A 15,022-nucleotide genomic window follows, 5' to 3' on the forward strand; every position below is an offset into this window, starting at 1 on the left:
GCAAAATTTCAAGGTGTATTTGCTAGGCTCAGAATCATACACCATGTTTCTAAACATTTTCACTACCACAATCTACTTCTGCTCCTTCTTAAATATTACATTTTATACCTCCCATTTAAATTTAAATGGATTGCTCATCACTATGCACAGATTCTACAGATAGGAGACTGTGGAAAATCTGTTTAATTCTTAGACAGAGGAAGAACTCATTTTCTCAAAGCATTAAAAAAGTTTCTAAATGTGCCCTTTCTTTTCTCCATATATTCCAAACAGATGTGTGTTTAAAACTTCATGCTATATAGAGTTTATGTCCCTGTTGAGATTTCCATAAAAGTTTTTGCCTGTTGAGATTTCTCTTCTGATCAAATCTGGTTGAATAATAAAATCTTAGAGAACTAAAATTGTGCAGAACTTTCTAGAGTAATTTCCTAATTTTATTTTTATGTTTCTCTAATCTAATAATTTTCTAGCAGCACATTGTGGTCCAGATAAACTCTAATGACATTTCATAGACTTTTTATAAAGCTGTATACTATATGCCAGCACAGAAAATATTTTTTTACTTTTGGAGTCCCCATAAGTTAGTAAATTGCAAAAGAGATGCTAATCTGATAGACATATAAAGACTACAAAGTTTGCATCACAAAAGGCGAAAGTAAAACTAAGTATTCTAGCTGAATTAAAAAAAAAAAAAAAATCACAGATTTGAAAACTGTAGCATAATTAATAAAAATGCACATAATCTTTGCTGCCTTCTGCTATGAACTCTAAGTTTTCCATGTTAACATCACTCTCTTTTTCAAGTATCAGAGAGGTGGTGATATTAACAAATGGAGATGCCATGCTGACATTTCAAAAATGTAAGATTAAAGTTATTTCTACTTAAATAATATTTGCCTAAGTTAGTGTAGACTTTCTACCAAGATACTAACATCTAACAAGATACTTTATGCCACTAAACTTATTCTCAAATGACAGCACAAGTCTCTGGGCCTGGATCTTGGCCATGCAACTTAGATAACAGTTGAAGAAATTCTTCCTGCAGGCAGAGCTGTAATGTACTGTTTCATTACTAAAGAGGTGCCAGATATGCTCAGAATATCAAACAAAATCACCCCATGGGTGTTTTCTGCACCAAAAGTAGTCAGTAGAATGTGGGAGTGAAAATGTTGGAAAGGAATTAAAAATGTCTTCCATTTGGCAAGGAAAACTTAAAATGCCGAGACTTGTCTCTGGGAGTAAAGACAGTAATTCTTTCTGACCAGCAAAAGCAATTGTGTTTAAAATAAGGGATATCAGCACCTTACAGATATTTAAATGATAAATTTTTAATTTTAAATTATTATACAAATAAAAAATCACTCATATGCCTCAGCCAAATTTTATCTTATGATAATATGAAATTTATTTTAAAAATGAAGTCTAGGATTGGGTTTGCATAATAACCAAGGGTTCAACTATAACTTCTGAAAATAATATTGTTGCTTTGATCATTGGAAAAATATGCTTACTTTAGATTTATGGTGTTCTCTTTTTATTGTTTTATTTCTCTTTTCAAACTTACATGGATCACCTAAGTATAGAGCATTAATTTTACTTTAAATCACTGATTTTTAGAAAAAAGGGAAAGGGTAGAGGACTTGTGTTGAAAACTCCTCTAGCACTAAGAAATGAGAATGAAGCTCTCCTTCCCCAGTATAAATCATAATTTTGGCTTCACTAAAGATGGTGAAAGTCATTCACTTTCAACAAACTGTTTTTTTCCTAACTAAAAATTTCACTGAACTCAGAAAAAAAAGCAGGATCTAGGAGGAGGATGTGACTAAAGCATGAATCAAGCACTGCAGTTTTACAAGAAAAATCTCAGATGAAAGGTGTTTTCACTTAGTGATGCAGTTGATCCAACTGAATGCTTCATTTAACCGGATATATTAATCTAGCATCTGTGCAAAAAAAAGCACCTATTTCTTTCACAATAGCTGCAGCAGGCGCCACGGGTATTTTCACATGCAACTAAACTAAATACCAAGTAATTGTTTTCCTGTAAAGCCACCATTTTTTTAAGTATCTGAGTGTGTTTATTATGCACCTTTCTGGAGCTCAGGAGGACCGACTGAAAAATGGAAAACTTAAAAGATCTAAATAACTAGATGCTGCAGATACTGCATGTAGCAGCAGAAGGCTATCTCATAGGCCCAGTAAGTCCTTGTCTGACTACATTTATGCAAGAAGCTTTTAAGTCCTTCCAGAGGTCTAAATATAATTGGTACTCACAGTTGTACCATCATTCTCCTAGGGATGAAGAAGGCTTGAAGAGCTGTTTTCCTTCATCTGAGAGTGAAGAATTTAAATGATGCTGCACAGTGTTAGTCAGGCCTCTTACTTTGGTAAAGAAATCTAAACAGTCTTGTTCTTTCCATTTTTCACTGGGGGCTTCTTAATTTGTCTCTTTTCTCACAGCTAGGATTCATTGCTTGAAGGAGATAGTGGCTTCCCTTATTTCCTGTAGTGACCTTGTTTGGAGATTGTGGATCAGCACAATTCCTTTTCCTGGGAAAAAAAACGGATGGAAGCAGCAACCACTGCTTCTTCTGGTAGCTGATGTTCTTACCTTGCTGATGATAGCTCTGCCACAACATTGGCAGGTGCTTGCCAGGCTGTGCAGTTTTAATAAGTGAAGGAGGCTAAAACAAGGATTTATGTTGTGTGGAGATTCATACTAATATAAATACAGCACAGAAGAAAACTTAGAAGTGCTAGTAATGTTTTGACAATGGTGCATTTTCAGTGAATTTTTAAGTGAGATGGGAACAGAACTAAACTCGAACTAAACTCACTCTGGACAGAAATGAAAGGCAGCAAGTGATAAAGATGTAAAGTGATCATCAAAGAGTAAAGAAAAAGAGATGATCCTAAGGTAATGATGAAGAGCAGTGGAGTCATGAGTTTAAGACTTCACATCAAGTGCTGAGTCACACATGAAGAGATATTTTCAGATACAGACTTCTATGCTCAAAAGAGTTTTGAATGGTGCAGCTTTTTTTCCTTTGTATAAGCCTTAGTACTTCAGCTGTGCTCCCTCAGCTTAAATATCTTTGTGGTATCAGGGAGATTTACACATAAAGTAGAAGATACACAAAAAAAAATCCAGTTTTTTGTTCATAAGACAGTGTTCTGTGAAGTATTACTTCTGTCTTTTGGAGCTAGATATGTACAGTATGTTTTTGTTTGGTGGTTAAAGAATTTATCTGTCTTAAATATGTTTGCAAATTTGGGAATAGGTATGAGCAAAAGCCCTTTATATTCTCCTTCTATGAATAATACCTTTCTGTGTTTTTTTCTTTGTCTGATTTTTTTTAGGGGTGTGGGAGGGTGTGGGGGCTAACAATTTCTCCTTAACAAGAAACCTTCCTACTCTCTCTTATTCCCTTACTGGTTACATTGTTGATAAATTCAAGATAATATCTCCAGCATAAAAATTGAGAAAAATTGAAGGATAAAGCGCTAACATTTATCAGAACCTTTTTTTTTTTTCAAGCTGCTTTTAGAATTGTGAAGATAGAACAAGTTTAGATGAGGATGATTTACAATATGAACTTCCTGAGATTTTTAAATGATGCTGCAGAGAGTCTTTGACAAATTGCAAAGGCCATATTTCCTGGAGTAGAGAAAAAAGGTTGGATGTGGCTGTTCAACTATCATGCAAAAGGTGTATGCATAGCATTACATCCAGAAAGGGGGAAAATAAACCAAACAACAAAATATAAACAATATTTCAATGTACTATGATAACAAAGCCTCATTTTTAAAAAGTATGTAAGAAATAAGAATAATGTGAACATGGCTGTAGATCACACTATTGTACCAGTCAAACAAAATTATCTAGTAAATATTCTTAGTTTTAGTTTAAGGCAAACATGAGGTAAAATGCGTGAAGCTAGGACTAGGAGCTCAGCTAACCTGCAGTGATTTATTGTCATGCAATATTAATGCATACAGCTGTGTTAATTTAGTCCAAATTTTCTTTCCATAGAATTGAAAACTTGTTTGAACTTCCTTCTGGTTTTAAACAACCTTCTGGATTCATAAAAATGAAAAATATTAATAAGTAAGGAAAACTGTTTGCTTCCAGCAACAGCACTTTTTAATATTTTGAGTTTCATAGATCACATTAAGATATCCTACTATTGTCTGATATGAAGTAAGTATTATCTTTACTGTTTGTGGTATAGTGGACTAGGCTATTATTCACACTGACTATACAAAGAATTTAATTACTTAGTTTTAAATACAATTAAATATTTTAATTATTATTTCTGTGTTTGATTTCAGTTTTGTTTATATTTTTAATAGATATAATTTGACCCTGCTACCCCATTATACATGTATTTTTTACTTACAATATTCTTAGTTTAAGGGTATACCTAGCTATTAGACAATAGGCTTCCAAAGTAGTTTCTAGCATCAAGTATTACCATTCTCACTTTGCTTGAATTGTTCTGTTTACACAGCATTTTATGTTTCCCCCTCCTTTTTCTGTGGCACAATTATATATTTTTAAAAGAAAGCAAGGATGCACATGCCATTGCATGTAATTTTTAATATCCATGTCTTCTCCAGTTCAGTTCTTTCACTTAAAACTTCACTGGAAAAATCTTGAAATTAATTTTATTGTTTACTTGTCTAGGAGGGACTAGACAAACTCTGTGTTACAGTGGGGTTTAGGCACTTAAATATAAATATACAGCAACTTTAAAAAACCAAATTCAGCATTTTTCCATGAGAACAATATAATTAATTCAAAGCTAAATTAATATTTAGATTTCTTTGTATATATTTATTTATACACTACCTCCAGTAGTAAATATTTATAAATATACATACAAGTGTCTGCATGTATATGCATTTTTTTAGCAAGTCTTTAGTTCTTCCTTTATTTTATAATGGATGCATGGGTGCATCCATTTTAAACATGGATGTGGCAAATATGTTAACATAATGTACTTAAAAAAAAGGATGATGAGCTAGGACTTGGAAAGGTTAAGGAAAAAAAAACAGTGATAAATCCTATGAACTTGTGAAGAGCTACTGATCTGGAAATGAACTATTAGTGCATGCTGCAAACCAATGTAACTGAGGGATGACTCAATGACTCCCAATGACTACAGAGGACAAAGGACTGTTTTTGCAGCTAATATGTGGAAACAAACAAATTATTCAAGCTAAAAAAAAAATAGTTGTAAAATACATTGCAAATATAAAAGTAGACAAATACCTGAAACCCTTCTTCTCATGCCACTATTAAGTCACAGCTGTAGAAATCAGAATTTCTGTATTTCTAATTACGCAAATTATATACTATATATTTAAATAGCTCATATAGATCATCTTATTTTTTATGTCAGTCTTTTCAGTTTTCTTTTTTCCCATATACTTTTAGTTTAGGAAGATAGATGAAATTCTTTACACTTTTTCCAATAAATCTAGCAATATTTTTATGCAAAAAAACCTAACAACCATGAATGAGGCAAGATGTTTCAGAAGGAGCTAAGTTTTGTTTTGGAAGATAGTTTGGAAGATACACTTTAAATAGGCAATGAAACTATGATTTTATGCATAGTTATTGAGTTCTTAGATGAGGCATGTTTTGACTTTACATAATAGTGGCTGTTCAACTTATAATAATTCCTTAACACCATAACCTCTCAAATTTGATTTTGGTGTTGGTTACTATTACTTACAGCTTGAATTACAAATATAGATTTATTTTGCATAAGGGAACCGTTTATGTCTGAATTGGAATTATGTCTGAATTACGTCTGTATTTCTGAAGTTGGAACCCAACCATAAGATTTGCGTAACTGATGAAAATCTTCTGCTCTACCTTACGGAAGCAAACTTCCTAATAAGTGCCATGGAAATAAATTAGCTAAGAGTACGGAACAGAATATGTAGATTATCACAAACCTTTTAACTTAAATTAGGCGATCAACCTATTATGAAATAATTTAAATCTTAGAAAACTTAATGTATTCTGTTCAGTATTTGAGGGATGAGAGACAGTTGATTCTTTGCTATATCTGTGTTTCAAGTTCCTAGAAAACTATGTTTTGAGCTTAATCTGAATTACACAGGATTGGTAAATTAGGTAAAAGAAAACATTGCATTAAACTCAAGGTACGAAATTATTATACATTTTTTTATGTATTTTTATATAAAAGTTACAAGTAGCAAGCATATGACACAGAAATGGAACAGTAACAGCAATAACTGTGAATGCATGCTTTTTACAATGTATCTAATAAAGGGATTTTTGCCAACTCAAATATTCAGTAACATACATGCAGATTAATTTCTCAATGTCAAATTCAGTCATATTGCTAGATGCTTATCCAACAAACATTTCTATTGAAGTGATTATGAATGGCTAAATACCTGATTTCAATAAATTGTTCCTGAAATTGGGAATTTTACTTGCAACAAAAAGAAGAGAGAAAAAGAAAAAGAGAAATGACTGATAAGCATAATAACCAAAGTCTTATTGCCTTCTAGTAATTTTACTCAACACTGCTGAATTTTTTCATGGTAAGAGAATAGCTGGTCAGAGTCCATAAAACCTCTAGCTGGTGTTTCCAAGGACGATAGTTTCACATTTCATTGTAGCATGTTCAAAATCACCCAGGAGCGTACTATTCTCAAGCAGTCTATATAACGAAAACAACGTACATATAACAAAAGTTCAATGTAAATCTTCTTCCACATATCACACAACATACAAATAAATAACAGACATAAAACAGATCAACTTAAAGAAAACTATGACGTTAAAAATAAATAAATAAATAAAAGGACAGTCTCAGGAACTAATTTCTTCCTCAAGTTTTCAGCAAATCTCCAAATATATTTAATAACTAAGGAGCACTTTGTGGCCAGAAACCAAATTACAAAAGAAATATATTCTTGTGCAATGGGAATATCTTGTTAAGGAGGTAAGATATGTCTAGACTTCTTAAGTTCACATAAAGGCAATTAAATTAAATTGGAAAATTATCTACTCTCTCTTTTAGAGAGCTGAGATGGTTCATTAGATTTTTCCATTCAGTGTTTGCATGACTGCATGAATAGTTGTCTAAAATCAAAACTAATTTAAAATACTCTCTGAGGAAAAATTGCAGAAGAATATTTACTTAAATTATCTACAGGCAATAAAACCATTAATAGATTATTTCACTGTAAAATTTCTTTATACATGTATACACAGTAAAATGAATATACACATATCTATATATATACATATATATAGTGTGTATATAAACACATATATATGTGTATATATACACATATATAAACTGACAGACTAGCAGCTATCTATAACTCTATTATAAATATCTGAGATTATGTTCATTAACTGCTGATAAAAATTATGCAAAATGAAAAGCCATGCAAAATACTCCAAAAAGTAAGTTTAATTTGAAAACATTAACTTTAGTGATACAGAACCTCTAAATTTAAATTTTTCCCCCAACACTTCACAAGATTAGATGAAAAAAATGAACTGAAAACACATAGTTCCACATCTTCCTGACCTAAATTAAATTGGCAAGTTTTACATTCTGTTTCACATGCTGGGGCTCTAACTTTTATTTCCACATATAATAATTAAGAAATAAATAAATGAAATGCAAGAGCCATGCAAAGCACATGATTTTATAATGCAGTTGGAATGAAGATTTTTTTTTTTTTTTGCAAGGGACTGACTGTAATTCTGTCAAGAATAAGGAATTAGCAGATTTTACTTAGTTTGCAGTGCTAAAGTGGTCATTTGACTTTCAGTTTTTTGAACATTCAAACCCAACTCCATACAAGGTGACAAACAATTTGAGACCTAATACGCATTTTAGCAGTATAACAAATAAATGGAAAGCAACAGATGGTTCAACTGCTGTACAGGTATGTTTACTTACCTCAGGTTTTTCTCTTAGACCCTAGTTGTGTTGTACTCAGACTCATGTTTGCTTAGAGACCCAATGAGGCAGAACCTGGAATGTTATGTCTATTTCATTCAAAATAATAGTGTTTGCATAGAAAAAAAGAAATATATGCATATAGATACGTAATAAACAGTACATTTTGATAATCTGATTGATATTCATGAAGTAATTTACATAGACATGCAATTGAATTAAAATAACCAAATAGCTTTTTTGTTGTTTTAAGAGAAAGAAATGCCTTAATGTGCAAAGGAAATATGGAGGGCATGTAAACACTAACAAGAAATGCATAAATAACGCATGCAAAGGAAAACACAAATATATTTAAGAAGGGTTATGTGGCCTTTTTCAAATAAATTGTTCATAAATTTTTTGGTTTTCTTTTTCTTTTACCCATAAATTATTAAACATTCATACTTACAATGATTCAAAGTGCATATACAGAATAAAATAGGTTTTTTATTAAAAAATGCTTGATTTTGCTTTTTTTATTGATTAGAAAGATTCCCTTTAATTTCATTCTTATATGTAAATATATAGTACACTATGTTGTCTCACGTTCTAATCTGTTTATCTATGTTTATTTGACAAACCAAAATTCTGTGATCAATAATGGAACAGATACAGTAAAGTTTCAGAAATACTGTCATTCATTATATAAAAGGTGATGAGGTTCCATGAGGAAAGGGGTTTCATTACCCCAGGACTGTGTTCCTCATTCTTGTGCAGCATATCAAAATGGATATATGTGTCTTTTACTCATTGATGAATTTATTTAGAGATGGTTAGACCAACAATGGATGATATTCAAGGCCACCTCAGTTACAAGGGAACCACATGTATGTGGCTGTTCCAAAAACTAAATTCACACAATCTTCTTTGGTTTTTAGAAATTGTAGCTGTTCTCTGCTGTGTGTATGCATGTGGGTATATGTAAAACAGTAAAAGAAAAAGAAAGAAGGAAAGTAGAAAGGTAAAATGGAGATACGGGATCCTTCAGGAAAGAGGAGAAGAGATGAGAAAGACAGAAAGAGAGGTAATATAATGGCATGTGCTATCAGGAAACAGAAATTTAAAAAATAAATGTAGAAGAAAGAAAATATGTCTTTACTGAACAAAGAGTGAATATGTTTGGGCAACCAAGTCCTTACACAATAGTCTTCATCAAAAATCTATTGATACTGACCGCTGAACAGCTTTATCATGTCTGGAAAGCCTGTGACTTGTGGTTGGCACCTCTTCAATTTCGTCTATCTCGCACGCATCTGCAGCATCTTGTGAGTAGCTATGCTTCATGACAAGGATATTTCTCCTGTTCATGGGCTGAACAAGTGGTTTTACAGGCTGGGGTTGTATTTCTGTCAAGACAGAAGCATCTCTTGTGCTGAGGTTACTACGGCTGCCCTTAATACTAGACACTTGTGATCCACAGTGATGGTCATGAATGCATTTTGAAGAGGATCTCCGCAGTTTATGATAATTTTCAAAGTCATCTGCAACATCAGCAAGGTCAGCTGTAGTCCCTGTCCCTCTAAGGGTGCATAACTCATAATGAGGAGGCTCAAACACCTCCTGGAACACTGTTTGATCAAAGTCTGTTTTCCTTTGGACAAATTTTTTACGAGGCTGCTTGATCTGTACTATAATAGAGATAACAATGAGGATGATCACAATGCAAGAAGTCACCCCAATTATAGTCCCACTGGTATTGGTAAGTTGGTCCAATAGGTTTGCTTTTCTTTTTTCTATGTGACAGGGAAAAAAACAAAAAAAAAAACAAAAAAAAAAAAGCACAGGATTAATTGCAGTCCAAGAGTAAGAACAGCTATGATGGGTTCACAGATTAATGCAAAGCTGAGCCTAGTCTGAGTTCACTTAATCCATCTCACCAAAGAAAAGGAGAAGAAATCAAGTATTTGTGAAAACCAAATAAGCAGCACACAAAGCCTTTGTGTGACTATTCACTTGGAAACTTATTTATTCAGGTTATATTGCAAGCTTAATTAAATGAAAGAATTATTTAAATTTTTTATAAAAAGCAACCACCATAACAAGCAGATGGCTTCAGTGTCACCTCCAAACTCCACGTGGCTGTTAAAGCCCCCAAGAATTTTACAGATGTTCTCTTCATTATTTTCTCTCTCTTCCAGTTAATATATGCAGCTAGGACACTAGGTCCTATGAAAGAACAAGATTTTACAGGATTTAAGGTCCAATATTTGTGAGCTGAGTGGGAATTTTGACAGCATTAAATGAAAAAGCTAAATCAGGACAAAATAGAAAAGGTATTCAAATTTAGACTTCAGAAAGGAAAAAAAAACCCCAAATTTTGCAAGTTATTTCCATTTTTTTCCTATTAATTACAAAAACTTCTAAACAGCCATAAAAATTCAAAAGTGATCACATCTACTACCCTTTACTCAGAAGCCTCTAAGGAGTTAATCAGCAAATTCTGCATTGTGAATAAAGCAGAAAAACACAGTAAAATAATGAAATAAAACCAGTTTCCCCCTCCTCTTGTGCATCTTTCTCCATGATTTGCTTTCACAAGGCTGCAGACGAGATGGTGACTGAGCCTTGTAGAAATTCAAGTTGAAAGTGTTTGCATCAGTCTCTCTTAGGCATAGCAAGACAACTGTGGCTAAATTTCAACACCCAGTTTAGTGTAATTTTTCCTGGCAACCTAAAACATATAAAAGGAATTAACAAAAAGCCTTTGAAATGAAAGTTATTGGCAACAAAACAGTAACATTAATCTCATCATAATCTCCTAGATACCAAAACTTAAGTCTTCAATAGTTCACTGTTTAACCTTGTAGATTATTCAGTCAGTGTTTCTCTAACTGACTGACACAGACTCTGGAGAAAAAGCAGAATTAGAAAAAGCAACACTGCAGCAAACAACGTTTTTGCTGGAATCAGCAAACCTCCTTTTTGTAGTCTGAAAAACAAGAGAGGATAAATGCACAAGACCTGATAAAAGATACTTGACGAACGAAAGATGAAAATCATTCTGGAAATTGAAGAGTGGTGAAGGTTTTCTGCTTTCCTCTGTTGTGAAGAACTCGAGAGTGAATAATCATTTCCCAATTGTCTGTTTAGTTTCTTTGAAGAATGTTATGCTATGCCATAGTTTAGCTATGTTCTTTTGAAGTATGCTTTCATTTGTGTTTTACACTATTGCACTGCTTGTCAGGCTTCAGTAGACTTATGGGCTGACTGCTAATCCACTTCATCCTGAATTCTTCTCTTGATTGGTTCCTAAATTTGGCATATCCCATGTTTTCAGGAACAAATCTGCAGTAAGGGGGAAACGGGAATGCAAGAGAGAAGCGAACTGTCTCCCAAGCCTGCAGTGTAAGTTAGTTAAGCTCTTTTCCCTGAAGACAACACAGATCCTGTTTTGGAGCTGGTTTCTTTGGTTTTTAACGGAACCACAGAAATATTTAGATACCATTTTCAGCACATGGGTAGGAACATGACTCCCTGCCTGTGAAATAAATATTACATCTGATTTCCTGTACTTGTTCCTTGTACTTCAATTTCACTTGATTATAGGAAGATTTCGTTGCTTTATTATAGTGTTAATTCCACCTTCCTTTTTAAGACTGCCTGGTCTATTATGGGCATAGCATGCAGCTAAAAGACACTAAAAGCTACTCATAAGTTACTCCACTAGAAAGGTGGCTATGGCAAAGGAACCAAAATATTACCTTTAATTATGCTTTAGATTGTACGGAAAACAGAGACCTATTGATCAGAAGAAGCACATAAACAGACAGCAGGATATAACCAATGCAGTACCAGAGAAAAAAAAATGAAAACACTGAAAATAAAATGCACTGGTAATTTTTTACCTTCCTTCGTTTTTTTCTGTTGCTTAATGTATGCTTATCCCAAATTACCCTTCTTGAGCCTTCACCCATTTGACACATACTTAGCAAGAAACTGAGGATAATATGCTGTATCTCATGCGGTGTAAATGACAACTTTTTCAATTCTAAATGTTACCTTTGCAGTGGTTTTCATCCCAGGGATACACACAGTTCTGGAGCCCATTGCAGACCAGTGTATTATTTATACACATATTACTGTGGCAAAAGAATGTGTTGGCTTCACAGGGGGCTGTAAATGAGAGAAATGATAAATGATATTAAATTAGTAAATCATTCAGCTCTCCTCTACAAACACATCTAGGAGCGGACATGTATTCTATAATAGGACAAAGCTATACAACACACATCCCTTGAGCACATTAAATATTTGACATGCAACATGGAGAGCACTCAAGTCACAGACTGTTATTCTGTGGCAAGAGGTTCTTAGTTTCACCTAAGATGACTGAACCTTCCCCTAGCATGACTTTCATGGGTGTAGTGGGTTGTCTTCCAGACATTGCTGGAAAGTCACCAATGTGTTACCAACAGTTTAACCACAAAGCCAAAACATATCATCCTATAGGCTGCTATGAAATAGTTAACTGTATCCCAGACTGATCCAATGTATGGTAAATAATGTCTTTTAAAGTTTTAGTTGAAATCTCAATTTTATAAGATAACTTATGTGGCTCAAGGAAGATATGTACTTATGGCACATATCAATGGTGTCTGAACATTTCTGCACAGAGAAAATTAAATTATTCTAAAAATGTTTTAGTCATAAAAAAGGCAACAGCTAAGAAGCACACTTTTGATTACAAGTATGAAGATAAAGAACAACAGTCTTCAGTGTCCCTGAAGCCTGTGGTCTAGAGGAATAATGCAGATTAAAGCTATAGGAAAATGGTTTTACTGATGGCTATATATTATTACTCTGAAGAAAACACCTGAAAGCCTTTGGAAAATACTGAAGATGCTGCTGAACTGTGGTGTTTACAGAAGCACTGGAAGATCATTAGGAGTTGGGGCTGTGAAGTTACTGCTACAAAAGTGTACAATATAATAAATATTCCTCATATCTCTTCTTCAAACGAGAAAACCTTCCGTAATTTAGAAGAGCTACAAACTTTGTCAGTGTTAAATTGTCAAATTAACTGCTTATGTATTTTTTTTTTATTTCAAGCAATCAAAAAACATTATTATAATTATGTTTAAGGGACAGTTTATTAAAAACACAAAACAAAAACTTAAACCCTTAACTAATCAGAAAGCAGTTATGATGCTCATATTACTGATACTTTGAGTTTGATACTTCGTGGAAACTGTTCTCCTCTGCAACTTTAGAAGCTGTTCCTATGACAACATAAATGCATAGTAAAGAGAATGGTCCAGTGGTTTGCAAACAGAGGACAGCACAAGGGATTTATATTGTAGAACTTAATGACTCCATATATCATATCAAGAAATCCACTTACCAATAAGTGCTCAAGTTAAGATATCCATAACTGGCTTATTTGAAGTAGTTATGGTGCGTTAAGCAAATAGCAAATGCCATCAAAATCAAAGTGCACACCCCAAGTATGCAACCACTCACTCAGATATAGCACTATACATATTCTGTGTCTCTTAGCCAGAAGATATCAACCAGCCTGTCCACTGCTCAGTTTTTGTTTTTAAATCTGGTATAACATCTCCTGAGGTGCAGTGAGCCTGGTCCCATTTTAAGTTTGTTACAGAAAGGATTCTACTTTATGCTGGACAGATCAGAAGCCACATGTGCATACTAGAAATGGAGGATATTTAGGGACAGTCCTTATCTATCTTTGCTGTCATTTGAGGACAGTGAAGTCTGAGCCTGGTGGATACTGTGCCACATCATGATGTAACACATCACGTAGGTAACACATCAGAGACATAATCATCCTTTCACACTCTAGATGCAATGCCTGTTTCCAGGAAAGGTGAGGATCTTTTGCGTTGTTTCCCACATGCAGAAACAGTCTCACTGCCTACTCTGAGCAAAAAAGAAAACCTGTGAGAAACCTAAAATCTAAGGAGCCACCAATTCAAAATACAAAGTGTATTTTCAAACAAACAAACAAAAATGACCCAAATATCAAATGGAGAAAGTTCAAGGAGTGACATGGAAACAAAGGGGAAATATTAAAAACAAAAGCCAACAAACAAACGTTTTCAGGATTAGAATAGGTTATACTATTAAAGCCACAAAGAAAAGAAAATGACCAAAACACCAAAAAACATTCAGAGTGGAATGAAGTATCTTAAAAATGAAGTGGGAAGGACAGAGTGCTGTCTGAATTCAGAAGTATGGTGGTGGTAAGTAAAAAAGGAGAACTAAAGGAAGGAAGTGAAAGGAAGAGGAAGAAAGAGAACCCTACAGGGAAAACCAATGCCAGTTTCTTATTTTATTCTGCACTAAAAGAAATAGTGAGATTTTCTATCAAATTAAAAAATGTTAGGAAATGCTTCATAGATGAGAGAAAAATAAAAAGCAATTAAAAAAATACCTTTTTTTCAGGTTTAAGAAGAAGGGATAATTATGCAATAAGGTGACAGGGACATCTGGAAACAAAGGGCAAGAGAAAGGAAGAAAAAAGAATGAAAATTTAAGTTTTCTTAAATTGTGCTGTTGAATGGTGGAGGAAAAAAATGATAAGTGAATAGATGTCAAAACAAGATGAATACTGAAGCAAAGCAATTCCAGAAACAGTACAGCAAACTTATCATGAGAGAAACCCAAATATAAGGTTCAGAAAACTAATGACAAACAACCCCCTCTTGTTCATGTTTGTAAAATTAAAATATTCAAGCCCTCTCTGTGGTCCCATGAACCTGGAGTGATTAAGCTGGACAAGAAGTCAATATATTTTCTCCACTCTAATTAAAGTATTTGTTTGGAATGGATGAAAGCACCAAGGGAATTTGAAAACTTGTCAGTCCTGTTGGAGGAACTTGCTTTCTTGCCCATAAAAAGGCACTACAAAGGGGTCTTAGGGTGCTACATCAAGGACATTCTAGTAATAACAAAAAGATAAATGAACTGGTGGTAAACCAGATTCTTTCACAGCAAGATGGATCTGGTCCTGATGCAGTCCTAAAGCTGTTACAGAACCAGGCCAACTGTGGAATCTA

The 15,022-nt window shown here is 33.6% G+C and overlaps 1 protein-coding gene across 1 annotated transcript in view; it reads right to left on the bottom strand.

Moving 5' to 3' along the window:
• Positions 1-6,185: 6,185 nt before the first annotated feature.
• NETO1 (neuropilin and tolloid like 1) overlaps positions 6,186-15,022 on the bottom strand; it is a 63,695-nt gene continuing 54,858 nt past the window's right edge. The window contains exons 8-11 of the mRNA XM_086894008.1: positions 12,003-12,116; positions 9,178-9,736; positions 7,965-8,039; positions 6,186-6,704 (exon numbers count right to left, since the gene is read on the bottom strand). Coding sequence (XP_086750134.1) covers positions 7,979-8,039; positions 9,178-9,736; positions 12,003-12,116 — 734 coding nt within the window. The 3' untranslated portion in view covers positions 6,186-6,704; positions 7,965-7,978. The remainder of the gene's footprint in view (positions 6,705-7,964; positions 8,040-9,177; positions 9,737-12,002; positions 12,117-15,022) is intronic.

Source organism: Cyanistes caeruleus, chromosome 1, assembly GCF_971803275.1.
Source record: "Cyanistes caeruleus chromosome 1, bCyaCae1.hap1.1, whole genome shotgun sequence".
NCBI classification, from domain to species: domain Eukaryota; kingdom Metazoa; phylum Chordata; class Aves; order Passeriformes; family Paridae; genus Cyanistes; species Cyanistes caeruleus.